This window comes from Pieris napi, chromosome 6, assembly GCF_905475465.1.
Source record: "Pieris napi chromosome 6, ilPieNapi1.2, whole genome shotgun sequence".
Classification (NCBI taxonomy): domain Eukaryota; kingdom Metazoa; phylum Arthropoda; class Insecta; order Lepidoptera; family Pieridae; genus Pieris; species Pieris napi.
In genome coordinates, this window is record NC_062239.1 from 13,246,333 (window position 1) to 13,271,497 (window position 25,165).

The following is a 25,165-nucleotide window of genomic DNA, read 5'->3' on the forward strand; positions in this document are numbered from 1 at the left end:
ACTTTTACTTATGTGCGAACTCTCCATTTACTGGATACTTTAAAATAAATTAATGAAATTGAAGTTAAGTCCGTAACTAGAAGGAAAACAAAGATATAATTAAATTATTTATTTATTAAATATAAAATGTATAATCATCAAAAAGTAAACACTTATAGAGTAGGAAAATCTAATGCGAATAACGTTTGCTTAAATTATATAAGGACTATTATAACTTCTGCTTAAATATATAATTTGTAACAGAGCTTACAATCGCAAATTGGAAACACCGGCTTCAGAAATACAATTTTTCTCATTAACAAAAGCAGTCAAAAATTATTAGCAAACTTGTATACTGACAGAATGTTATTCTATGACAATTTCAATTCCACAGTGACCTTACAATGAACTTACGATAACCTGTCTTAAATCGGGAAAAGGCACGAAGGCAGGTGAATATGTGTTCAGTTGGTGTGTGCATCGGGATGTCTTTCCAGTATCATGGCCACGCCCTGTCCGCCGGCTGCACACGCGGATATCACTCCGAACTGACCGTCCTCTTTCACCAGTCTGTGGGCCGTGTGCATCGCGAGCCTTACCTGTCATGCAACATAAGCTGCAATTTAATCAAACGTACGAAACAGGTTCTAAGAGATCTCAAATTGGTAACTCTGTTTATGTTATCACTTGTGTAACTGAAAGTTTGAAGAAATTCTTACTACAAATGTTTACATATTTCTGTTCTAAGGGCTGGCTTAACTTCCACTAATGGAACATTTATTCCATTTGGGTCTTTCACATAATGTATCGAACAAGTAGTGCTTACCCCAGTAGCAGCAAACGGATGTCCAATAGAGAGAGAGCCACCCCACTTGTTCCACTTGTTCATGTCTGGAACACCCACCTATAGACATACACATTGGTTATTTAAAAAAATGCATGTAATATAAGTACTGATGTTATTCAAGAAAATATTAGCAAACAATAAAGAAAAATAGATACGTACCTTAGTCTGCTTGCCGAGGTAGTTCTGGGCGAACCAGTCGGAGTCCATTGCTTTGAGGTTAGCTAAGATTTGGCCCTGTTCAACAAAAGTTTTGTAGATTTATTTTCTTAGAAAAACAAGTCGAAATCTCATTGAGACCGAAGATCTAGAGTTTTTATTAAGTACTTATACTTCTTTAGGCGCCTTATGAAAAATTGATGAGAGTGAAATTTTAAGATGCGCGCGCACCGTGACACAAAGTTAACAGAATGAAGTTACCCACGGAAGTTGCTACGGCATTGGACATAATTTAAAAACAACATTCTAATAATATAATTTATGTTACACTTAATGTAATAGAATAATAATAAATATTTATTTAATTTTTCAAATGTAAACTGAACTTTTTTGAATTTACTATAATGACTCCTTTTCCAGTGTTTGATTATTTAATTGTAATTAATTATTTGCATGCAACCGAAAACTATTTTTAATAATGCCAAAGAAGTATAACTTCTTACGCGCGTACATAAGTACACGCACCCTTTTTTTTTGTCAAGCTCTTTAATATAAGAGAATAATAATCTAATCATGAGGACTGAGAAGTATGAAAGTTGATCTGAAGGGATGAAGTTTTCATGTACCGCCAAATGGCTAAAATAGAAATGCTACTCACAGCAAAAGCTTCATGTATTTCCCAGGTGTCTATGTCTCCAAGTTGCAGTCCAGATTTCTCCAGGATCTTGGGAATCCCATACGCTGGACCGAGCAGAAGTTGATCTACTGGATCCTGAAATATTGTTTTTTATTTTTAGTGTCCTCTTAATATCTACTAAATAAAATATTAATTATTATGGGCATAATGTTAGAACAGCATCTTATGGGGTCCTTCTGAATGAGTATCGCTTTCTTATAATTTTTTTAAATTAGACTACTGGACATAACATACATATAACTAAATAAGTATTACCTGAGCGACATATGTGAAGTCCCGCAGATAGGCCTTCGGCTTCAGCCCCAGCTCCTTGGCCTTAGCTTCAGACATAATTAGGCACGCTGACGCTCCGTCAGTCTGAGCAAAATAAAATATTCTAAAGTTAATGTATGCTTTGTGCAAGACAATACTTTTGAGCACAAAATTATTTTTTAAATTTGAGAAATATCTGTAATTAACTTAAAATAGTCATACCAGGAATGAGGAGTTAGCTGCGGTAACGGTGCCATGAGGCTTAACAAAGGCAGGTCTAAGTTTCGCCAGCTGCTCGGGGGAGGACACACGGATACCGTTGTCTTTTTCCACTACGCCATCTTTGCCGTCCACTGGTAAAGAATATACATATTTATCTTGTGTATTGCACATTTCTCTGTAAAATAGATGAGCGATTGCCGAAAAGAATTGTTGCTTTAGATTACTCACCTTTGACAGGTATGAGATCAGTAAAGTGCCCCTTGGCTTGGGCTTCGGCGGCGAGGGTGTGTGAGCGAAGAGCGTATTCGTCTTGTTCTGCACGAGTGGCACCGAAAGCGGCCGCCAAACGGTCTGCGCTATGGCCCATGGTCTCGCCGGATGAAAATTCTGCTACTGCCGGGAGCTATATCAAATCAATTAATTAAGACATCTATTATTTAAAATACATGCACTAATAAGTGAAATGTACTGTACTAACTCAAAATAACTATATTCATATAGATAACCAAGTACACTCATGAACGTCAACAGAAAAGATGTTAAATTGATTCTAAATATACATTTACTACATTTAAAGAAATCTATCTAAATTCTAAATGTTGCAACTATGATCTTACCTCAGGAGCAAAGTAATCTGGTCGAATAGAGGCTAGTAAAGACAATCTTTGAGCAGGAGTTTTAGCACGATTGAGCTTCAGTAAAAGTGATCGCATCTTACGCGAGTGTCGTATTGGCACGTCAGACATAAATTCCACACCTCCGCAAACAATTACATCATATGCCCCGGCAGCTATCATACCCACACCTGTCAAATATTACACAAAAAACTAAATTTATTTAAGCTAAAAAAATACCAAAACTCTGCCTATTAGTTAAAACTAGGTTTTAAAAGTAACATTTATTATGGATGAGGTAATGTAGATATAACATAAAGTAATGAATATACCAGTAGTAATAGCCTGGTTTGAAGATATACAAGCCATAGTGACAGTGTGGGCAGGGGTACGGTCACTAAAGCCAGCTGCTAAGGCTGCTTCTCGTCCAATGTTTGATGTCTTCACTTCTTGAATAACTGTTCCGTAGACAATATAATCTACAACTTCCTTTGGTATCCCAGTTTTTTGGAGAAGACCCCTGTAACACATTTTATGTATGCTTATAAGTGAAAAAATAGTTAAAATTTTAACTATTTTTTCCAACTACTTTTTAAAAATGTTTCTGATACTCATATTTCAGTCAATTTTCAGAAGCAGTTTTCTCCCAATCATCAACATCTAATACTTACAGAAGAGAATGCCTGGCAAGCTCGTGGGGCATCATCTTGGCATAATCCGTGAAAGAAACCAGGAACGGCGTACGGACACCATCTACAAGGACCACATTTTTGCCAGTCTTATCTTTTAGGGACTTCTTCTGCTGTAGAGTGGCATTTACACTAAGTGCCCGACGAGCTATATCTTTAATGAAAAGAAAAAATAAAATTTAAAAGTAAGCGGTTGAAGATCACTACAGATAAATAGTATAATGAAAATGTTTGTGTTAATGCCAACTAATGCAAGTCCAGTTCAAAGTTTATATGATTTATATCTGCAGTTAGTATCAACTTATAAACCTTCTCTACATGAAGTAACATTGTATTATTTTTTACTACTTAGACGAAAAATTTTTTAACTGTATTTTACCAACATTTTCTATGTAAAAAGCTAAAACTAGAAAGGGTATACTATATTAGACTCACCAAACTTTAAAGTTGTGGTCGGACGTGTGGTTGCTAATAATGATTTCGCAATTTGAGAAGCCATCGTGTAAATAGCTATAGTAGTATCCTGAAAAAATATCTATTACAAGTAACTTTTACTAAAATTCGAAACTTTATATGAAGTATGAACCGTGAAAGTTGGACTATGGACCTGTCTCAGTCGTCATATGTCACTTAAAAACGTCAGATGTCAAAGACCCAGATGACAAATCCAAATAAAATCTTATTTATGCAGTAACGATGGGTTATTTTGTCAGTTTTACGAATTTACAGAATGAAACGCCAACCGGCAACCGTACGTTTAGAAATCAAATGATTTAAGAAATTTATTAATCACAAACAAATATGATAAAATATTATTCTTAATATTATTTATTTTAATGTAATTTATATAATATTTTTTATATATAATTACAAAGCAATTATAATATATGGATGGATTATACAATATATGAAATAGTATATATTCAACTAAAATTACAGTTAAAATTTGAAAAGTAAATAAAACAATTTAAAAAAAAGGTAATTTTTATTGTTATTAAACAAAAGTGTTTCTTTATTTTTTGAGGGTAGTACAAAACTTATTCTATACAAATTTTTTATCGGAGGTAGTTACAACTTCATAGTTCTTTTCCTGTCACGCCCGGCACGAGCATGAACGCTTAGAAAAGTAAAATCAATTTTAATTTTGTTACATTCATCAGTTGTTACTTAAGCGTTCTTAGAAAATTAAAATAATTGATGCAGTACGTCCAGGTTCTCAATTACTAGAATTTAAGGTAAGGTTAACAAAATTGGTAAACACATGGCTGAATTGCTTTTCGTTCGTTTTATTGCAAATTTTCTGTATTAGGAAGCCAAAATTATTGATAAAGTTTATTATTTCAAGCCTGTTTTATTATAAAACTTTCAGGTCAATTTCAAATAAAATAAAAAATAAACATCATATTAATAAGTTCGATACGAATTGTATGTTAAGATAGATTAGCTTTTATTTATATTAATTATTGTAACAAAGGTTTGGCTGGCCATTATAGGTATAATATAATAACTAAAAAAAATTATTTTTAGAATGGTCCTCCTTATTTTCTTTCTCTGCTGTTTGGCTACTTCATCCGCTCAATTTATAGATGAGTTTCAAGATTTTAACATAGAATGTCAGGGTGAGGGTGTTTTTGAGTGCAGAAGTGGGGATTGTATACTTCAGGAGCAGTTTTGCGATGGTCATTACGACTGTAAGGATGGTAGTGATGAGAACTTTTGCGGTAAGAGTTAAAAAACCAACACAATATTCTTAAGTTTGTTTGTTTTTTACGAACATTTTTTTTTAAAAGTTTTTCTGTCTTCTGTTTCTGTTTTTCTCTTTCAGTAGTATTAATACTATATTTATCTAAAGGTAATATGCATAGTATTTAGTAAAATTCGATATTTTTATATACAGTTAACCAAGACCCTGATGAGAAGCACTGCAATGAAACACACCAATATCTTTGTGGTGACGGCCACAAATGTATCCCCAACTCTCGGGTTTGCAATTCGAGTCCAGATTGTGATGATGGCAGCGATGAAATGAACTGTAGCGTTATTGTCATATCTCCTAATGTAAGTATCTTTAATATAGCAACTGTAATATTGTAAATAGCTATGTCATCAAGTTTTATCCATGCTCTTTTTCTTTTCTGGTAAAATAATCGCCAGGCGAATTCCTGTATCATAGCAGATTCGCATATCCGCATCGGTGGAACACGGGACGGGAAACTTTTTGTGCAAGAGGATAGATTCTTATTCGTAAGCGAGTTATGACACTTCGTACAATGGATCAAAATGATTTCAATACCCCAAAAGATTAGTCTCTGCAAAGTTTCCGGGCGATAACGACACTTGAAACATAAGGATGTGTAGATGTATCTATCTTTATCATAGGTTAAAATTTCAGCCGTAATTTTATCCTTTTGGATTTTTCTGGTTTTTGGAGGTGATAACAGTTCAATGAACTTTTGACTTAGGCTGGTTATTTTTACCTGCTCTTATGTGAATGGAGTATTAGTCCAAACCTCTTTCCAGGCAACATGTAAGGGGTTTTCCTGTGACTCCAACCGCTGCATATCGAAGTTCTGGATGTGCGATGGCGACTATGACTGCTCGGATAAAACTGATGAAGATATAGTTACGACATGTCGTAAGTTTTCTCTTCAACCAATGATGCAAAGGAGGAGCTTTCAAAAACTGACACGTGCCATTTAGAATTTAAAAAACCTAACAATTAAATACGAAAAACTAACTTAAAGTTCAATTTGAACCGGAAAGTGCTATACTAAATTAAAATGGATGCTTTTGTATGCGCTGTCGTACATGACGTTACGATTTCTGTAGAGTTGTTAACTCTTTTCATTATATGTACTTTCCAATAAGCAATGATCTTTATTTCAGGCCACGTGTTGCGGCCTCACAAAGTAAACACAGGACGCGATTGCTATTCCGATGCTTTTGCATTCCGAGAAAAAGAATTTAAGTGCTTGGACAAATCTTTCTGTCTGCCCAAAGACAGCATGTGTGATGGTATTAAGGATTGTAAAGATGGCAGTGACGAAGGGGTATTCTGTCAGAGTTGTAAGTGTTCACAGTTTTTGATTCGGTTTTATTCGGTTCATAAAATATTATATACATATAAATTAAACGTAAATAAATAATAAACTTTATTCATGACAAATAGGTTGTGGCAAAATTTATCTATCGCTAGTTCTTATTATTCTGTGTGTATTTTAAGTATGTGAATGTGAAGTGTGTGTGCGTATGTATTTTAAAGTGTAGCTGAGAGTCGTTGTGGGCGTGTAGTTTTTGGAAACTCAGAGTCATGCCAAGATACGTAGTAAGGTCTCTGTAGATTCAAAATCCAATTCTGCTAGCGTAATCCAACGTGAGTCAGTCACAATTAGAATAGGGAAAAACATATAAACTACTATTGTACTCTCGCGGTATTCCAACAGTTGTACAATTTCACTTTTAGGGCATACGATGTGTTCCAATTTCTCATGCAACGGCAGAGACTGCTCTCCAGATCGTTCTGGTCCATACTGCGACTGCGGCAGCCCTCATTTTAAATATAACTACACGACACAAACCTGTGAAAGTGCGAAAAACTGTTTTGATGACATTCCGTGGTGCTCACATTACTGTCACCCGAGTGGTGATGTGTTTAGATGTACGTGCGACGAGGGATATATCACGGACATCGCGAGTTACCTTTGCTACGCCACCGGTAAGATTACATATTCAAAACCGATAATTTAGTCTCTTAGAATTGTAATTGATTAAGAAAGTGAAGGATAATAAATGCATATATAACTTTACATAAGTACAGTAATCCGGTAGATCCGGACGGCGTTATAGGAAATCGCGTTTTAGGCGTATTACCGTAAAACCGTTTTTTTTTAAATAATTCAAAGACTAGGAAAACAAATTTAATAAAGTTATTAAGTTTAATTTTATAACAACACATTTGAAACAGGTCCTAAGGTACGAAAAGTAATTGCGGATGTGACAATTCATTATAAATTTCACACTACAGAAATACAACTTGAGAAATCTGCGCGTTATATTGGGGACGGAAATCGCGTTATAGGGGTAACATGTTATAGGGGCGATTACTGTACATCAACTTGTATAACTTGAGTAAATAGCATTTGTAATTTGATAAAGCACTACTAATTTCTGTTAACAACTTTTTGTATAATAATACCGAACATTTAAGATTCATGTCTCTTAACCTATTGTTCGACATTAAGTCTTTTCAATTCGTCTCTGTTATGTACTTTCATTCCCATAACTTGCAGTGTTATACCTGTCGTAGCCATACATTGGACAGTAGGGACATGTAACACCGTCTCTTCAGCTGTATTGCTACAAGGACAGGCAAAACTTTGTCTAACTGTGTACCAGTGTAGATACGACAAGTTATTTACAATATTTTTTCAGGCCCTGAAGCTATGCTATTATTTAGCACACGCAATGATATCCGATACATTAAGCTGAAATCTAAAGAACAGCGGGTGTTGGCGTCAGGAATTAAACAGGTTAAGCTAAATAGTCATGTCACTTTACAATTTGGTTTTTATGGTGTTATTTAAAGGTTAATACAACTACATTAGACAGAAATACACACATACAAATTAAAGAATTGAAAATTTCATCAACATCACCTTGACGGCAACGGCATTTTCTTTTGCGAACTAGTCAACTGTGGAATCGACTTCCGGTGGTGGTCTTCCCTGAGAGGCCGGCAACGCACCCACTAAAATGGGTGTCTTTGGGCTGCGATGACTGTCCTTTTTGGGCGTCTCGTAGGCTCGTTTGCCGCCCTATTATATAAAAAATAAAAACTACATTTTTCTAATAAATCAATCTAAATGTACCACTTTCTTTGCAAATAAACGATTTATTATTATTATTTATACAGTATTTAAAATTTTCTTATCCTACATAGTAATAATCAAAATAATTAGAAAATTAAATTAGAGACTGTTGAGCCCAAGGTTCAAGTGCACAGGCGCTAATAAAAGATTTTAGTTGGCGTCTGGTAGATAGTATCGGTGACCCCAGAGCTAGTAAGTATATATACCGAATAAGTATCGCAATCAGCGAGGAAATGCTGCCAGCGTTAAAGGTACACTGCCACAGAGATCAAACTTTTTATAATTGTTCAAATTTGTTTTAATTTTCTTTTTATTTAATATTTTTTTAATTTGTTATTTCAACCTGCAGGGTCACGGAGTGTCATCGGACGGTACGTTCGTATACTGGGTAGAGATAGCGGCGGGTCATCAAGCTATCATCAGAGCACAAATTGAGAATGTTGCTGAAACGAAACAGGTAAAAGTATGGCCGATGAAATTAGGTCATAAATCTTATTTATCGACGGCCAAAGGTTTTTAGTACTTATATTGTGACAGATGCCAGCCTCAAAATACTTATTTTGATTCATTTTCCTCAGGTGCTGTTGGCGTTAGGTCTAGAGGACCCAGGCGATATAGCGGTCGATTGGCTGGGAGGGAATTTTTATTTCACGGACGTACGGCGTGGCATCATCGGCGTGTGTAAAACCGACGGTTCTATGTGCACCGTTTTAAAAGCCCAAACGAAGAAACCTCGATTTGTCACCCTGGATCCTAGAAAGGGGTACGTTTGCTTGTTATTTTAAGCATTCTTTAAGATTTACTAACTTCTAATTTACGATCGGCTCCACCGATACAATAGTTGAACGTAACAAATGTGTGTTACGTAAATGTATTTTGGTAAGTTTATTGATGTGTGTTACGTAAAAGAACAATATAATTCTAGAGAAATGTACTGGGCCGATTGGCAAGACAAGGCGGTGATACTGAGGTCTCGCATGGATGGCACAAAGCCGGATATCATAGTGGACGAAATGGGGAAATTCGGTCCCACTGGGATGGCTTTGGACAGCCCTAATGATAGATTATATTTCGTCGATGGTGTTATTAAAATCGTTAAGCTGTTCGATCTTAAAGTATACGTAAGTCGCTCTAACGCTATTCTTAATTATCATTAGTAATATTTTTTGCAACTCGTTGACGCACAGGTAAAGCAGTGTCGGCCTTGTGGCTTCAGCGTGCGACTCTCATCCCTTAGATAGTAGATTCGATCCCCTATGCTGAGCAGCAATGGACGTTCTGTCTATGTGCGCATCTATCAATCGCTCGAAGGAAAACAGGACTAATTCATTTACTAAGGGCGGAAATTGTATAACACTGCAAGATTATTATTTGATTATTCAATTGCAGTCTCTCTTCGAAGAGCCATACCACGATCCGTACACTATAGTTGTGTTTGAGAACACTGTGTTCTGGAGCGACTGGACCTCGGCAACCATCCACAGCACTGACAAACTACACAGTACCGTCAGAAAAAATCTTCTTATGACATTAAAGGAACCCGTCTTTGGTATGTGCCATTTAACCGCAATAACAAAACCCATTTCAACATATTTCAAACATTAAGTATTTTAATAAGTTTTATTTATTTGTAACCTTCCACTTGTAGAAGAGTGTTTCTTCTTCTCTATTAAACAGTGCACCTGAAGGACTTCTTAAATTTAGACTTACTTTGCAGACATGCACTTATATCACCCGCTTCTGATGCCAGATAAAGTAAACCCGTGTAGGCACAGTGGCTGCTCGCACATTTGCGTACCGACATCCAATGTTACCTTCACTTGTCTATGCCCTGAGGGTATGGAACTCTTTGGAAAGATTTGCAAAAGTAAGTACCAATAGACAATATTTTGATTTTTCACTGTTAACACTGTTGTGGTGAGTAACTCGGTGAGGCCTCCAGAGTAGAAAACCAGTCTGATCGATCCTGGGCGGCTCTCCTAATTTCACTCCACGTCTTTCCAGCTTCCCTCGCCTCTGCAAAGATGCTTATTGCCAGGTCTGTTTTGGGCGACCACGTCTCCTTTTACCATGAGGATTCCTGTCAAGGGCTTGCTTGGCAATGTGACTTGATCCCTCCGGAGCGTATGGCCCCACCCATTTCTTCACTTCACTTTAGACATTTTATAGACTTGTCAATTGGCAGCTCATTGCATAGTTCCCATAGCTGATGATTAGAGGGACAACGAACAATAAATTGTTAAATGATGTGTTATTTTTAGCCAGTCCCGATTATCACCCGCAATACCTAATAGTGGGCGGCGGATCTTTATTTACGCGCATTCAATATGATGTATTGGGAAACCCAGAGACACACGCGACCCATTTTAACATCGAACGCGTACAAGCTATGGCTTATGATAACTTTAGAGGTAAGATTTATTCTTTTAAAACTTATGTACACATTCGTTTCTTACTGTTAACGCTGTTAAGAAAAGCAGAGACTTGTAACCACAAAGTATCTATTTATTTTGTCGTCAAAACGGTGGAAGAATCGAATATAACCGAAGGAATATTACTGAATTTTCTTACTCACACAAATATATCGCATGATATTTTGCAACATATACCCAAATATCTAAAATAATAATAATTTATTCCAATTAGATAACACAGATCCATTTTAGTTAGTAAAAGACATCTTGAACACTAAGTTTAGTACCATGTCAACAACAAATAAAAATGAAATAAATAAATAAATAGCCTACGCGTACACTTGTATCCCAGAGACGACAAGCGTATATATATATCTCTATATATATAAAATTCTAATGTCACAATGTTCGTTCCCATACTCCTCCGAAACGGCTCGACCGATTCTTATGAATTTTTTAATGCATATTCAGTAAGTCTGAGTCTTGTCATCTACCCTCCACTATGAATCCCTATTGTTTATTTGGTTTATATAGGGACAAATTCACAGAATAACCTAAAAAGTTTACGTATCCGAAAACCTCTCTCTCTCTTCTCTGGTAGTGGTCTGGATCTCTGGGATGGCATAGCAAAATGTTCCATGTTGGTATGAACTAAAAAGGTAAGCTAAGTAAAATCACATTAAGGAGAAACGAAGTTCGCGGGGGCAGCTAGAATGCTATATACTTACAACGTATATTATAAAAAACAACACCTAGCTCTCTGAGGTCATGCATTGTGGCGTGGTGTCTGTTAGTCTCTTATTCAATGAATCTCCCATATTCCTACGTTGTTCTCTAATCAATTCTAATAGAAATCTTAAACATACTTTTTGTTATAATATTTTTTCTGTAACAGGTACCCTCTACGTGTACGATGGTCATAGGAAATCGATCAATTATATCGACTTGAAGGACTTTTCATTAGGCGTCACTCACCTGTTTGTCTACAATTCCTTAGAAAACGTTGTAGATATGGGATATGGTAATACATAAAAATATCTATATAATTTTTAAAAGTGTAAGAGGACGTTAAAAATGGAAAAATATTATTTAGATTACGTTTCGGATGCCTTGTACATATTGGACGCTGGTCGCGGTATGATAGACGTCATCTCTCTCAGAACTAAAGAGAGGACTTTGGTGTATCGGTTCCCCAGTCAGGAAATACCTATTAGCTTTTGTATTTTACCGGATTACGGGTGAGGTTTTTATTGATTATAAAATTATTGAACACACTGATTATGGCTATCACAGCCGAGTCCTAACATTTGCGTGTAATACTGACTACTTATGAAAAAAATTGAACATCTGTGGGAAATTTTCAGACGCTTGGTAGTGGCTGTGTTTGAGAGCGAAGTGAAAAAAGGAATAAATATCGATAGTATGGGACTGGACGGAGATGATAGGAAACATATTATTACAAAAATGATATATGGTAAGAGAAATATGCTTTAGTACCCACTTCGGGGCTGTCCATTAATCACGTGATGTTTTTTTTAACATTTTTTAACCCCTCCCTCCCCCATGGTGATACGTGGTGACGTTAAAGACTACCCCCCCCATATTTTTAGTACCTATAAAGAATCTTAAATTTTTTATAATCTTATTTTTAAGTACCGGTATAAAGCATAATCTAATCGTTCTAAAAAATTAAAGACCATGATAAAAATGTCTAGACAGAAAGGTTGCAGCTTGTTTTTGACTGGCATAAAAATAATATTAAAGGAATGGTGTAATCATGCGAAAAACTTGTTGTAAAATTGTATTAGACATGAACATATTGAATGTACATTTCCACAGGTTAGCAAGACTTTCTTCAATACTAACAGCTGGATCTTGCAAGTCAGTTGTTGGTACTGTACTTTGTTGAAGATCAACGTCCGTTTTATCAAGCCACTCAGCGTCATCACGTGCACTACGCATAGAATCTCTCTCGATCGATCGTTTTTCTAAGCCGCTTTTCGGTTTAGAAATCACGCGTTTGACGGAAAAATAAGTACACGTGATATCTTACTATACCCCTCTCCACCTCGTGATATTACGTGATTTTTGCCGAACCACTACCCCCTCCCTTTCGAACCTCACGTGATTAATGGACAGCCCCTTCGTAATCGCACGGGTACATACACGTTCGTTCAAATATCGTCTATCAACAAATGACTGGAATGAATAGGGTCACAGGTGAATGTTTTGTTTACAGGTCCAAATATACGTCTGCAGTATTCGTCGGAGCTGGATGTCGTCTACTTAGCAGATGAATACGGTGTTATCGATCATTTTCACCCAGAAGGTGTTTAATAATACATTATGACCTAATACTTTAAATATATACTTAGTCGCTTTGTCATTTTATTAGGTACGGGAAGGGAACGATTCCGCGAATTTACTTCTACCCTCGAAAGTTTTGCCGTTACGGACACACATGTATTTTGGACAGACAGAGAAACAAAACGTTTGTACTGGGCAGATGTTCACAGGGCTGGCTATGTAATACGACGGATGGAATTATGTAAGTAAAAGAATTGTATTCTCACTAGGTTTGGAATCGGACAGTGTCACTAATAAGATAAATAACGAATATTATTGAAGTGATAACTTCTTACGGGAGGGTAAACCGCTAATGAATACTTTTACCTTTCTCCTGCACCTACGGTAGCAATATGCTGAATCCTCTTCTCTTACTTCTACCCGCAGCGCTAGTCGTATTTCGGACAGACGCTTTGCCCTCTCTCTACTCAGTGTTTAGTGTGCGATTGACATTTACTGTTGACAGTGAGCATATAACCTCAAACTATGACCATTTTTGAAAGTGATTATAAAAATTATGGTGCATGAAGCAGAAGATGATCTTCGTAACATTACAGAATTAAATAGTTCCACATAAATTAGTTTAAGTTATCACTTCTGTCGGGCGTCTCGGGACGCACACATTTTTTAATACAATTTATGTGGCTGTAATCTTGCTGATTCGGCCTGTTATGCAAATGTTCAGGTAGTCATGGCTGATATTTGCGAAAAAAGTGATTCTAATAAAGCAATAAAAAATTTCAGCTTTGTTTCCCAACAACACTTTGCTCCACCTACAAGCTACGTATGCCCCATATTCCCTCAACAACACCCTTTTAAAGCATGTCTGCCATCAAAACAAGACCCCGTGCTCCCATATTTGTGTCCAAGTCTCCCACCCCTTGCCCCAGGACCTCGAAATGGGATTTAAGTGCCTCTGCCCCGTGGGGCTGGTGCAGGTTAACAACACCTGCGAAGAAATAGCGCTTTGTAAGCATAATGAACATTATTGTCATAGAAGCAATAAATGTTTCGCATCGAGTAAGAAATGTGATGGTCACAAGGATTGTCAGTTTGGCGAGGATGAAGAAAATTGCTCATGTAAGTATATTTATTTCGGTATTTTTTATGTTACAGGGGTCAAACGGGCAGGAGACTCACCTGATGTTAAGAGATAAAACCCTTAAACATTCCACATTAAACTGATTATATTTTTTCTAAATAGCAGGTACCACTACGAGCAATCCACTATGTCGATACGACCAGAAAATGTGTTTTGCTAAATGCATTGGTAAAAATGATGTTTGCGAGGAAAAGAAAGAAAAAGGTAGATTTTCTTAATTTAGAAAATGTTTAGTAAAATTAGGTAACGTAATGTGTGAACCACTAAATATCGCTCGTACTTCATATACTTACAGTGGTACCTCGACTAAGAGTTTAATTCGTTTCGTAACATAGCTCGTCTCAAAGCAATTTTCCCCATTGAAATGCCATTAATCCGTTCCAGCTCCCAAAACACGACCTCAGTTGTTTTTGAAAGAGAAACTCATTTCACGCTTTAATTCAATAGAGATCATCTTCTTCTACGGACCCATTGTTATAAAAATAAATGTGATAATGTTTTCTAAGTGTACAAAAAGCAAAAAAAGCGAATCCCAATTATCAAAAATGCTTTTAAAACGAGGGAAACAAGCAAAAAGACTGAAACGGTGCGGAAGTGTGTCTTGGGTGATCTTTGTATCTCAAACCTTGCTCTCATCTCAAAGCACTCGAATATTAGGGCACTCGTATGTCGAGGTATCACAGTTTCATTAAGCCGAACTTAAGATTTTCACGTTTGAACGTTTAGTTTAAGACGAATCTGTGCTAACTAATCAATAAAGATCTATATTTCAGCCCCCCCTATCTGTAGTAAAACACAAAGTATATGCGATGATTCATCAATGTGCATCGAATCAAGCATGCTATGCGACGGCTATAGCGACTGCCCTGATGGTAGCGACGAGCTCCCATCCGTTTGCGACACTTTAATTTGTAAAGAATCCGAGTTTAGGTGAGTACACATATATATTATTGTATAGATTAATACTAATAATGTACCTAACACAATTTTTTGAAGTGAAACTTCTTTAGGGATGAGGGTAAATTTTTTACGGATGAAACGTCACGAAGATGTGAATGTGTGTTCCGTTTTGGCTATTGTTACAGTGTAATTGTTTACATATTGTTTAATAAGTAGCTGTAGGAATACCGTTGATCAAATAAAATAAATAAATAAGCATTTCTAGCAGCATTTCTTTCGAAGAAAAGTGAGAGTGCGATTGAAACCGATTGAGAGAGAGTGAGAAGGGCGAATTACCTTATAGAAATTATATTTTTAATATTAAAATTTCGCATAATATTCTCCTTCATTAGGTGTTCTACTGGATACTGCGTTCCAGCAACTTGGCGATGCGACAGAGCCTTGGACTGCATCGATGGCTCCGACGAAATTAATTGTAGTAAGAAAATTATATGTTTTATAAACAATACTGGACAACTGAAATAAGGACTATTTAAAAAATAATTAACCGGCTTAAATACCTGTCAACATTATTTATATATTTTATACATGCTCCCACGAGATATGCGTATCTCACCCATATCCCAAGAACTAAATAAGGCGATTTTGTCGCGTAAAAATTTTATAATCATTAATTCGATGACGACGACGTTAGCATGTATTTTTTGTATTGCGATGCATTTTATTTTATGTAAATTCAAAAATACAGCTATGATTAAAAGTAAACTCGACTCTCAACCCTATGGTAGTGGGTTGATCTTGCGTCTAACACATGCATTCGTTGGAGGGTATCAATAAAAACAAATTTGAGATTTTTGTCAGGCAAAGCAGGTTCGGTTTAGGATTGTGCTGATCCTACGGATTACTTATACATTGGTGTAATATTGATTTTAGCAGCCTTTAACAAGACCTGCCCTGAAGGTTTCCACCAATGTAGCGACGGAAGTTGTATAGAGTTGGAGAAGCGATGCGACGGGAACTACGACTGCTTCGACGCATCCGATGAAGACAAATGCGATCTGCCTGAAGTAGCCGTTACGGTAAAGTCTGATTTTAAGTAATCTTATGAATAAAACCACAAAATATCTCTGAATAAGGTAAACGCTCTTTCTACTTTATTTAAATTCGCATTTACGTGACATTATTGTTATATATTTAAAGTTTTGTTTATCTATTATGCTCTGATATGTCATTTATAATATAAAGAATTTTCAACTCGATTTGTAATATATAAAAAGTTGCCCTTAAACTTAGTTCGAAGAGATTAAATTAAATTAAGGAATTAAGAACTTACTCGAAGAACCTTTCAGGAAGTCACCCGTCCTTGCCGTCAATTGGAATTTAGTTGTAAGCGAAACAACACAACGATTTGTTTGCCGCTTACTGCTCGGTTAGAACATATTTCAGGGTGGTGAATGTTTTGTGATGTCCTTGTTTTGAGTTATTGTAGATTATGCATGCCGTTGACTGATATCACAGCTTTTGTGGTATTAGGTAGGTAGTATTAAGAGACTTGTATGGGGCAGTAAACTTTTGGAAAAAATAAATAAGGTTTCCATTCCATAGAGTGGTTGGACGACGAGCTATGAAAGTGGTGATTTGGAAAGTAATCTAATAAAATAATAAGGTTCTATAATACTATCTTGCTTCGCATTTGCCTAACGTGAAACTCACACGACGAACGACATTATGAAATATTTCTCCAACTTATTTAATCAGGTGGCGGCGTAGCCTTTACCTATTAATGTTGTGATGTCCATTTGTTCGTTTCGTATTATTTTGAATTGATAAAAATGGTAGTAAACGAGCCTAGAGATTATAAGGGGCTCAGGGGATGTAAAACATTTATCTATTCAGGTGTAACGGCAAGGTGGATTGCGCTGGAGGCCTCGACGAAGCAGGGTGCGACTTCTTTTGTGCCCCGAGAGGGAAGTATTCATGCAAACAGGAGTTGGTGTGCGTCGCGAAGAGTCAGTTGTGCAATGGCGTAAATGATTGTACTGACGGATCCGACGAGACCGCCGACGCTTGTTTGAAAGGTGACCTACTAATGTACCCATAATCTTTCTTTTTTTCTTTTCGAATTATTTATGACAAAGTTATGTAAAATGAACATACATGAGGTTACTAACTTTAGCTGGCAAGACATGGGAGTTTAACGCATAATTTCGAAAGAGCACAAAAAATAAACCAATATACAAATTAGGCTTTTAATTACTAGTTTTACCACGTTAATTCTATCACTAGAATTCTTTTAATTTGGTAGTTTTGGGCGTATTAACGTAAAACAATAATTGCAATTAAATAAATGTGCAGAAAATGTTAGAATTAATAGATAAATGATGATGGTGAGTGGTAAAGCGTAGATTATTTCACAGTGAACAAAACAATGCCGATAAAAAAAATTGAGTTACCTTCTCACGAATGCGGCAAGTTATACAAGTGCAAGAACGGAGATTGCCTGGACTGGAAAAGGGTGTGTAACAACAGGAAGGACTGTGAGGACGGCACCGATGAGGGTAGAAACTGCAGTGAGTTTCAAATATTTCAATTTGATAGGTAACTCACGAATATCGAAAATCGTGGTACCAAAAATAATGCACTCATTAAAAACGTTTTAAAATAAATATTCAGACTCCTTCAAGGCTGTTATATGTTTTCCTTCTTTTTTAGTACATCAAAAATACTTAGTTATTATGCAATTTCTATTTTATACACTCATAATCTTTCTCTTAAACTCAATCAATCTCGTAATCTTTGTTTTAAAGATAAAGATTGCTTTTGTCTTTATAATTTATATGTCGCAGCTAACTAGCTTAATTAGCCGTTTAATAAACAGCCTAGCCTTTTACCTAAACGGCGCCGACTAACTAGCGGCTTGAAAGATGTTCAGCCAGTCGATCAAACAGCTAGGGAAATGACTTAAATCGATTACATTTCATTACTTGCCGAACCTGTTGACTGTTAATTTAAATTTAATTCCACTTTCTGCCAGTCTCAATCTCGAAACGAAACTCTTCTAACTGTCAATATGGCGTCGGCAAACCACAAGTGATGAAAAACAACAAGTACAATGAAAGAATGTAGTGGCAATAGTAATGTGAATTTGACTCAAACAATTTAATTTTAAAAGAAATATTTTTTATGTCATATGTTTTATCTTTTTTTTTTCAGACAAATAATAACTCTATCGTACGAATGGCCTAAGCATTGGCCAGCCAGTTTATTAAATGTTGTAACAACGGCTACGGCTGTATATCTTTCAGGCCGCTAGTTAAACGGCGCCGTTTAGTTAAAAGGCTAGGCTGTTAATTGAACGGCTAATAAAGTTGGCTGCGACATATACATAACCTAACTTATCCTTCCACAATCTACTTACATTTATTTCAGCGGCCCACTGCGAGAATTGTCCAAGTATCTGCCGGCATACCCCAGAGGGTCCTATCTGTGTCTGTGCCCTCGGCTTCTCCAAGGTCGGAGACACCTGTGTCGATGATGACGAGTGTAGGCTCGACCACTGTTCGCATAACTGTATTAATACGCCTGGCTCGTTCGTCTGCACTTGTCATCCTGGATACGAGCTGAGGTGAGTTTGAGCTTCGTTCGTTCCCGAGCTATCACGTACGCATACTTCAAATTGAACACAATACAATGAAGCAGGCATAATTTCTTAACGAATAGTTTAAAATTTTAGACAAAATATATGCCAAATAAGGCCTGTCAAACCTTCTGTTTTCGGTGGGTTAAAAGCTGCATTTTACCTTATCTTGTTTAATTTATTATTATGTAATTTTCAGATACGATCGTCGCTCATGCAAATCGTTAAACGGCGATGCGACCTTACTGTACATTCAAAACAACTCAATCTGGCTGCTCATTTCGCACCATCACTTCCTCGAACACTCCTACGGGGACAAGAATATCACGGACTTCGATTTCGATAAGGGGTTTGTGTTAGCCAACTATATTTTAAATAAAATACTCACCTTGCTCTTGAAAAGGGACAATTAGACATTATACATTTAGGACTCGTAGCAATTACTACAGCTATATATCATTTTAAAAACAGGCATATAACATATATGTATATATATATATATATATGCTTGCAATATGTACAAATTTTAATTTTAATTTAATTTAGACTCATTAGAAAGTCGGCGAAGTCAGCAAGACCTGCTTTTTTTACATGCTATTCTTAATGGGCGGATCGATAGCCCCTATTTGCTGTCGTTAATTTCTTTTAAAATTCCTTCTCCATATGCGACAAGACACTCAAAATTGTTCCATGTGCCTCGTACGAACTCGAATTACCTGCATAATTCACCAATGTTTCGGGTTTTATCTAACTATGACACTAATTATGAGGATATTGATATTTTCCACCTCACCAAAGAACATGTGAGAAAATATTTGAAGAGGCGGGAAGACTCGAATTTTGTTTAGGTTGTATTTAGTATTATTTATATAAATTAAATATTAAATTTCAGTTTTCTGTATATATTTTTGTCTATTGATGCGCTTATTTGTTTCATTTTTCGTATATAATATTGTTTATCTATGTAATCTGTTTTGGCTTTTTGTACTGTCTAAGTGTTTGTTTTGTAATATTATGTATGTTAGCTGTAAGATTACTTATAATTAAATAAATAAATAAAGGTGGGTTCGAATTAAGAAGCGCAATTGTATGGGTGAAATAAGTTCCTGGTATTTGTTCTTACAGGCTGAATAAATTATACGTAGCCGTGCCTGAAACAGGAGAAATAATCGAAGTGAATAAAAACCTCACAAAACCTACGACCACTGCCATCGGGAATATCGGCAGACCCACAGAGGTAACTAATACATATGTACATAAATTATTATATCAACAAATTATTATAAATACGTAATAAAACAGAGAGATTCTTTGCTAAGATTTTGAAGGAGTAACTTTTGTAATGGTTATTTCTTCAAAATATGCAAGGATTATCACTATCAGCATAGTAGGTGCAGAAATAAGTGAAATAGTACACCCCATAAATAATAAAAATATCTGTAAAGTACGGTTACTTTACAGATATTTTTATTATTTTCACTTACGAGCTAAAGTATTATCAATATTTTTGAAGATCTCAGTGGACTGGGCTACCGGAAACATTTACTTTGTGGACGAGAAGCCAAAAGGAAGTGTCATAAGAGTTTGTAATTTTGCGAGAAAATCTTGTGCCAGGCTTCACAACATACCGTTTAAGGTAAATAATTATAAATAAGCAATAAAGTTACACATTTTCAAAGACAAATAAAAATGATTATATTCGTTCGGCTTTATCATTATTATCATTATTCAAAACACTCCTGTATTTTTTCGCAACTTCCCGTCAGTTTTATTCTTCTGTGCCACTTGGTCGCTGTCGTCATGTTTAATAATCATGTTTTTACTTTTACGTTTAATTTACGTCTACAATTTAGATATCATTGTTTTTTTTTCTATTATTATTATAAATAAGGTTTCACCGTCTTTCACTTCTTCCAATTAATTTTTTACTATTTTCTTTAATTAGTGTGTTCTGAAAGAGAGTTAAATGTAATGCAGCCCGTTGTATATGTCACTCTAAAACGGAAGCATTGCACTTTTTGCAGGTGACGTCGCTGACAGTAGACTCAATGAACTCTATTATGTTCTACTGTGTGAACCAGGGTAACAGTAGCCAAGTCCAATCGGCATCTCTGGCCGGCAAGGGCGTCAAAAACGTGACGTCGGTTAACAACTGTACAGGGTTGGCCATGGATGGCCATTTAAAAATTTTATATATTTTAGACAACCCTGGTAAATTATGGAAGAGTACCTTTGAAGGACATAAGTGAGTTAACAAATATCTATTTGGATATTTCACACTCAACTAATTTATGTTTCGTGTTTAAAGAATTTTAAAATACGAATTATTGTTATTATTATTTTTTTAAAAAATTCGTGTTACCATACAGAGGTGCCTATATATTTTCAGGACCCTGGTATACAATGACGAAGTAACCATGATCTTCGCCCACAGCCCTACACTATTCGAAGACCACATTTATTTCCTAAATAATAGCCAAGTGATCCGTTGTTTCCTATTCGGTCATAAAACGTGTCAAATATTTGCGAATATAAACGCCTCGAGCTTCGCGATTCGCCGAGAGAACACTTACACAGATGTGTGTGAGAAAAAGGAATGTTCCGGTGTGTGTGTTCTTGACAACGGCCCCGCCTGTGTGTGCGCCGATGGCTCACTATCAGATGGGGTGTGTCCTAGTTTGAATCAGGCTGAGGTAAAGTATTTTTCCAATTCCACCGCAATTACTGACGCTCAAAATATTTTGACCATCATAAGATGGGTTGACACAAAAGTTTATAAAAACAGCCATCCTTTGCTACGAGATTCTAGCATAATGGTAAGGTGTTAATTTGGCCAATGGTTGATCCGTTCATGCACGAAACGTAGCAGGTCGTGGGAACCAGTTTGCAGTAGTTTATTATAGGAAAATCTTCTTTGTTTCAGACACCATTAATAAACGGTGAACGGCCACCGGCCAAAAAATCAAAGTGGTATTATTTGTTATACGTGCTGCTGACAACTGTATTGACAACCTCAATAGTATTTTTAAGTTACAAGCTTTGCAAGTGTAGCAGGCCTCACTCTGACAATTACAGGCGGTATGTTGTACGTCTTGTTTGTTTACCTTACTATGAAGCATCGCAGACTCGCTAGTCCGCTATATTATTTTCTTTATCTTTAAATGGTAAAAATATTAAAATGCCGGTACATACTTGAGCCATTCAGGAAAAACAAAGAAAATAGTCAAATGCCGAAGTTTTCTAATGAAAATTTTGCAGTATTATATGCTAAATTTTATATTTGCATCTATAGGTATATACATTTAAAAGTTTCTAAATGTCATAGACATGGTACCTAACAACAGTAATTGCCTTGCGATTCTGTCACTCACTTTTCGAAGCTCCCTCCTTATCAGAATGCCAAATCGTAAAATGACTGCTTTACGACTGATTTGAGCGTGACCGCCGCTGCGAAAACCGCTGTGAGAGTTCGAAAAGTGAGTTACAGAATCGCAAGGCTGTACTATTTTCGGTACCTAATGAACTTTTCTCTCTCACTCACAGAGTTAGATTTTGGAACCAATCGGATCCAGTAGCCGAAGTCGTGAGTTCTGTCGTCGAAGTTCCTACAGCTGGGTAAAATACTTTTTAGTTATTTTTTTAATGTTTTTACAATTTACAATAATTCCTAAATCTTTAAATGCACCATAAAATTGAATTTGACCAGGTTTAATTTTTTTATATATCCTCGGCTACCTTTTGCCCGCTCGTGAGTAGGTGTAGTACTTATGGTTTTAACGGTTAATTTCTTCAAGTCCGGAGAAACCGAACAATTTCGACACTCAGGTGAAACATCTTAAAGTTTTTTTTCATTATATTAAAGCAATATCAATCTTATATTTGAAAAAAAATTTCCAGAGGCGTTAACCGTGAGTATGTGAACCCGTTACAATTTGTTAGAAATGCATGGAGTACTACATTCCATAGAGGTACATCTGTTGTAAGTTGCTTATTTATCTATTTATTCCCATAACTATCGGCTACCAATTAGTTTAGGCTTATAATTATTTTGTGAAAGAAAAGTTAATAGTGAACATTAAAAAAATTGCGTTTTGTTTTTTACTACAAATTTAAACCACATTGAAGATTGTGGTAGATGTGCTTACTATTTTTTTTTTTCAGGTGACTGAGGCCCAAGTGATGGAGACACAACTGTGTATTTCTGATACTGAGTCAGATATTGATATGAATGAACATAAAACTTTACTACGCTTAAGATAAATAAGTATCATCTACTTATTAAACTAATAAATCTTTATTAGTTAAATAATGTAATATTAATACCTAACTAACTTTAATTAAAGTAATTTTATTAATAAATGTATACTTTCAACTTTGTATGGGAAATTAAATAGTTCTGCTTAAGCATAACTTATTTAAATAATATAAATATTCTAAATAATAATACATTATGAAGCAAAATTGATTTTTATTAAATGCATCAGGCATGCTAGTGGAACTGTCATAGGTTAAGTTCAATCAATCCTTAAAGAGGCAACAAAAATATTTTTCTACTTAAACACAATGCCTTACTCATGAGATGAAAAGAATAATATTGTGCATAGCAAGAAGGAATTGATTTTTTAAAGACCTTATTAATAAATTGTCTAACATGTTATAGATAGATCTTTTTAACACAGGCTTTAAAAATTAATATTTACTACGAAAATATCACCTAGTTATAGGAATAACATCCTCATCATGAAGAAGTTTTTGGAAGGATATATGAAAATAAAACAAAATTTGAAAAAGAGTTACATCTAATTAGTAAGAGTTAATACACAAAAGCAAATTATTAATCTATTTCCACAATTTCTTGATGGACATATTCTTTTCAGAATCTTTCTGCATGACCTTTGCCACTGCCATTTCAAAGTCTTCCTGTGTGACATGCACTCTACGTTCCCTTAAAGCATACATGCCAGCTTCAGTACAAACACCTTTCACCTCAGCTCCAGAAGCACCTGGCATTAATTCTGCAATCTTTCGTAGATTGATACCTCTAGTCAAATTCATTTTACGTGAATGAATTTTCAAGATATCTAAACGGGCTTCCTCATTTGGTGGGGGGAATTCAATCTTCCGGTCGATACGACCAGGTCGTAGCAAGGCTGGATCAAGAATGTCAATTCTGTTTGTTGCCATTATAACTTTGATGTTTTTAGTTGCTTCAAAACCATCCAACTGATTAAGTAGTTCCAACATTGTTCTTTGAACTTCAGAATCTCCACCACTGCCAGATTCTATACGTGAAGAACCAATGGAATCAATCTCGTCCATGAAGATTATAGATGGTGCATGTTCTCTTGCCATAACAAAGAGTTCTCGTACCATACGGCTTCCTTCACCAATGAATTTTTGTACCAATTCAGAACCAGAAACACGGATGAAAGTACATTCTGTGTGATGTGCTACTGCTCTAGCTAACAGAGTCTTCCCAGTACCTGGAGGGCCATACAAAAGCACACCTTTGGGCTGCGCGATTCCAAGAGCATCAAACAATTCAGGATGTTTAACAGGCAATTCAATTACTTCCTTTATCTCTTTAATTTGTTTATCCAAACCGCCAACCATCTCATACGTAGAATCGGGGACCTTTTCCACCATCATAAGCGACACTAACGGGTCAACTTTGTTGGGTAAAATCTTATGCAGAGTATAACTCTCATTACGCAGTGCAACACGGCAATTAGCGGTAACATCATTGATATCAACATTTTTGTCTAGATCCACAACAAATTTGCCTTCAGGGTGAACTTTTACAAGAACCTTTTTCTTATCCATCGGCTTAACAACCTCGCCGACATACGAACCTTGTTCTTGTAAGAGTTGAAGCTCTTCTCGCAACATTCTTACTTTGGCGTTGAGTTCATTACGTTGAGCTTGCAGTCGCCGCAAATTTTGTGATTTTTCAGCCACAATGAGTTGCAACTCTTCAATCTTGGTAATATAGTATGGGCGAAATCCTTCACCCTTTACGGGGTCTACGTCCATCTTCGTGATAGTCATTTTAACACTTGGTTGTTATCTCATTAATTTCGAAATATAAACAAATTACATTCAAATAACAATTAGATGAATCGCAAATAATGATTGGGAATTGGGATTATGAAAACTGAAGACGTCAAAAGTTTAATTTAAAATTTTGACAAAACACCGGACTTCGAAACTACAAGTCACTCCACAGATTATACGAACATAAGTTTTTAGTTTCGTAGTAACTTAGGCTAAATATTTGAAAGATAGCGTCAAACACGTTTTCCAAGCACAGTCCTAATTAATGTGGAAAATTTATCTACACAAATAAATTAGTACATATAACACCTCTCTCTTGTCAGGGTTAGGTCAATTCGCAACAGTAAAATGCGGACAAATTTCTAAATATTTGATAACAATTTGTTAC

General features: G+C 35.8%; 3 protein-coding genes across 8 annotated transcripts; 1 reads left to right on the forward strand and 2 right to left on the reverse strand.

The window, feature by feature from the left end:
- Positions 1–96: 96 nt before the first annotated feature.
- LOC125050655 (trifunctional enzyme subunit beta, mitochondrial) lies at positions 97–4,065 on the reverse strand. The gene is made up of 11 exons (XM_047650632.1): positions 3,892–4,065; positions 3,439–3,610; positions 3,100–3,287; positions 2,771–2,958; positions 2,382–2,556; positions 2,154–2,284; positions 1,935–2,036; positions 1,641–1,754; positions 986–1,060; positions 806–883; positions 97–578 (listed from the first exon to the last, which is right to left on the reverse strand). The coding sequence occupies exons 1-11, from the start codon at positions 3,953–3,955 to the stop codon at positions 444–446; spliced, it is 1,422 nt and encodes a 473-aa protein (XP_047506588.1). The 5' UTR covers positions 3,956–4,065; the 3' UTR covers positions 97–443.
- A 464-nt stretch (positions 4,066–4,529) lies between these two features.
- Positions 4,530–23,184, forward strand: LOC125050583 (putative vitellogenin receptor). Of its 6 annotated transcripts, none has more exons than XM_047650515.1 (36): positions 4,530–4,691; positions 4,984–5,177; positions 5,354–5,514; positions 5,977–6,091; positions 6,343–6,522; positions 6,920–7,171; positions 7,888–7,985; positions 8,674–8,781; positions 8,903–9,087; positions 9,250–9,445; positions 9,714–9,873; positions 10,042–10,191; positions 10,586–10,735; positions 11,634–11,759; positions 11,832–11,976; positions 12,103–12,212; positions 12,978–13,067; positions 13,134–13,286; positions 13,829–14,164; positions 14,289–14,390; positions 14,960–15,116; positions 15,479–15,564; positions 16,020–16,165; positions 16,436–16,515; positions 16,983–17,164; positions 17,504–17,656; positions 18,516–18,711; positions 18,923–19,072; positions 19,849–19,960; positions 20,237–20,359; positions 20,748–20,968; positions 21,113–21,416; positions 21,647–21,801; positions 22,267–22,338; positions 22,621–22,702; positions 22,885–23,184. In XM_047650515.1, the coding sequence occupies exons 2-36, from the start codon at positions 4,985–4,987 to the stop codon at positions 22,981–22,983; spliced, it is 5,328 nt and encodes a 1,775-aa protein (XP_047506471.1). In that variant the 5' UTR covers positions 4,530–4,691; position 4,984; the 3' UTR covers positions 22,984–23,184. The 6 variants fall into 6 exon arrangements, with proteins under 6 accessions (XP_047506471.1, XP_047506474.1, XP_047506475.1 ...); XM_047650518.1 differs by having other exon boundaries at positions 22,621–22,691; XM_047650519.1 differs by having other exon boundaries at positions 22,621–22,631.
- Positions 23,185–23,508: 324 nt separating this feature from the next.
- Positions 23,509–24,946, reverse strand: LOC125050588 (26S proteasome regulatory subunit 8). Its single transcript, XM_047650524.1, has one exon. The coding sequence runs from the start codon at positions 24,769–24,771 to the stop codon at positions 23,563–23,565; it is 1,209 nt and encodes a 402-aa protein (XP_047506480.1). The 5' UTR covers positions 24,772–24,946; the 3' UTR covers positions 23,509–23,562.
- Between the last annotated feature and the right edge of the window lie 219 nt (positions 24,947–25,165).